The sequence below is a fragment of the Gloeophyllum trabeum genome (assembly GCF_000344685.1).
Source record: "Gloeophyllum trabeum ATCC 11539 unplaced genomic scaffold GLOTRscaffold_00294, whole genome shotgun sequence".
NCBI classification, from domain to species: domain Eukaryota; kingdom Fungi; phylum Basidiomycota; class Agaricomycetes; order Gloeophyllales; family Gloeophyllaceae; genus Gloeophyllum; species Gloeophyllum trabeum.
In genome coordinates, this window is record NW_006920702.1 from 1 (window position 1) to 2551 (window position 2551).

Here is a 2551-nt window from a genome sequence, read left to right on the forward strand (position 1 = left end):
GCTTAGAGGCGCTTGCTGCGTCGCGTTCCTACCGTCCATGGGACCCAGGAACACCCGCTATTGAGGCGGCGCGATCGGTTTGGATGTCGGCGCGAGGGTCGGCGTCGGGGAGGGCGACGGCGGCGACGGTGGCGGCGGCAGCTGTCGGGAACGCGAACGGCGGTGGGAGGCAGTCGGTATGGGTAGTAGGGACACGACTCTGTTGAGACGCGAGGGTTCGCGCGCTCTCCAGAGCCGGCGAGAGGGGGATACGGGTAGGGGTAGTTCGAGGGGGAGAAATAAATCAATAGGATATTATGAACTCACCGGGAATGCAAGACGCATAGTGCGTCGTGCTCCTGTACTCCAGGGGAGCCAGAACCACCCGCCATTTGGGCGGGGCGTTGACGTTTGATGTCGACGTGATGGTCGGCGTCGGGCAGGGCGACGACGGCGACGGCGGCGGTAGCAGCGGTCGGGACAGCGCGCGGCGACCGGACGCGCTGCCCCAGGGATGTAGGATACGGGGGAGGTCGAACGTATCCCGTAGCGGGGCCTTCCTGGGCGAGCGCGAGGTGGGGAGGGGGGAGGTAGGGAGGGTGGCGACAGAAGTTGAAATGCAACGTCGACGAGGGCGAACAAAGTAGTCGTTCGCGTCTCGCCGACGTCCTGGACTCTATAGGAGCCAGGGACAGGTGTCCGCTTGAGTCCGGACGGCCTGGTGAAAGAGGGATGAGCGGGGTGGGGTTGGGAGGAGGGAAAAGACAAAATCGAAGATTGTGACAGAAAGGGTGCACACTTCTGTGCATCCCTTTCTATCACAGCTTCGTATACGTGTCCCCAGCAAGGAACGACATCGAACACTAGAACGCGGGCGCGTTCTGGTGTTCGACGTCGGCCGACGCGCGCACGACGACGCCGGCGTCGACGGCGTCAACGGCCGTCCGACGGCTCAGAACGGACCTCCTCGCGCTGGTGTAGCATTAGGAGGTTCGTTTGGGCCCGAAGACGCATCGCTAGCGTCCCCGGGCCCGCCGCGACGTGAGGTTGTAGGGAGGGGGGGGGGGTGACCCAGAATCGAGAAGAACTCGACGACGAGACCGCGCGCTGCTGTCGCGCGGGTCTCATCGTCGTCCTGACTCCTTCAGTAGTCAGGAAATGGCCTCCCATCCGAAGATGTGAGGCCGGGGAAGCGGGGAAGAAGGGGGAGGAGGAGGAGATTGAAAACAGAAAAAACGAAATAAAAGAAGAACGGCACCGCAAATTTGCGCGGTGCCGGTGTTGCTCGCTTCCTAGGGTCGAGGTGAGTCGGAAATAACATCGAAACGCAGAACGCGGCGGCGTTCTGCGTTCCGATGTCGGGAGGAGGGGTAGTCGAGCGGCGGCGCGTACAGCGGGTCTTGAGCGGTCGGGACAGCGCGGATTCGTCCAAAATACGACGGACGACCTCTCAGAAGGTCGTCCACCTGCAAGATAACATAAACGAGCCAGCATGACCCGTCCGCGCACGAGCGCGAGGCGGGCATGCCAGCCCAAGCATCAAAAGATAAAAACATCGAAAATAAGCAGACTTACTTACTTTTTACCCTTGTCCTCAGCTCATACACCCTGCTACATTCATATGCCCCATCCATTCGTTAATTTCGGCACGAGTGGAGGCGGCGCCGAGGTCGAGCGAGGCGGCGAGAGCAAGTAGTGGGTGAGACGCGGACTTAGCGTCTCGCGCGTCTCCGGCGGTAGGCGCTCATTTCCGAGCTGCCTCGGACGGGCTCTAGAGGGTAAAATAGATTAAATACATAATGTTTTGGGGGGTTTTCATACCCGTCTCACACAATGAAAGACTTACCGGGGTGTATTAACGCAAGCGTCGGTGAGCGCGAGCACTTCGAGTCGGGCGACTCATGCCACAGCTGGCACGTGGCTGCCTCACCGCTTTGGGCAATCGACCTCGACTTGAACCAAGTTATTTTCTGGTCCTATTTCTCTCTCCTCCAACATTCCTGACTCTCTCCTTGCTCTTTTAACTTCGAGTTTTTTCCTGATAATTTACTGCTTGCCTAGTAATGTCTGGAAGTGCTTCTGCTCATCCTTCTTCTGGTCCTGCTGATGATGGGGCCTCTCCTGGCCCTGCTGCTCCTGGGACTTCCCCTGTCCCTGGTGATAGTGAAGTTGGCCCTGCTAGTGCTGAAGCTAGTTCTGCTCCCCCTCCTCCTCTACCAGCTATAACTCCCCCTCCACTTCCACCTGCTTCTCCTCCTCCGCACGCTCCAACTCCTCCTCCTCTGCATGCTCCAACCCCTCCTCCTGCTCCGCCTGCTCCAACTCCTCCTCCACCCGCTCCGACTCCTCCTCCACCTGCTCCGACTCCTCCTCCGCCCGCTCCTGATCCTGATGCTCCTGATGCTCCTTGCTTTGGGCTGTCATCTAAGAAGCGTAAGGAGCGACAGGAGCCTCCTGCCGCGGTGCGTTCAGTTCTGATCAAGCCTAAGCCATCTCGTCAGAATGCCAAGACGCTTGAGATGTCAGAGGCTGTGGCATCTGCCCACAAGGAGAAGATTGCGAAGCACTTTGC

General features: G+C 59.5%; 2 protein-coding genes across 2 annotated transcripts; both read right to left on the bottom strand.

Annotated features, from left to right (window-relative positions):
- Positions 1–57: 57 nt before the first annotated feature.
- GLOTRDRAFT_134570 (uncharacterized protein) lies at positions 58–788 on the bottom strand (the record flags this gene model as incomplete). The annotated part of the gene is made up of 2 exons (XM_007873530.1): positions 58–199; positions 307–788. The coding sequence occupies 2 exons, from the start codon at positions 786–788 to the stop codon at positions 58–60; spliced, it is 624 nt and encodes a 207-aa protein (XP_007871721.1).
- A 1237-nt stretch (positions 789–2025) lies between these two features.
- GLOTRDRAFT_134571 (uncharacterized protein) lies at positions 2026–2403 on the bottom strand (the record flags this gene model as incomplete). The annotated part of the gene is made up of 2 exons (XM_007873531.1): positions 2026–2157; positions 2218–2403. 2 exons carry the CDS (start codon positions 2401–2403, stop codon positions 2026–2028), a joined length of 318 nt encoding a protein of 105 aa, XP_007871722.1.
- Positions 2404–2551: the final 148 nt, after the last annotated feature.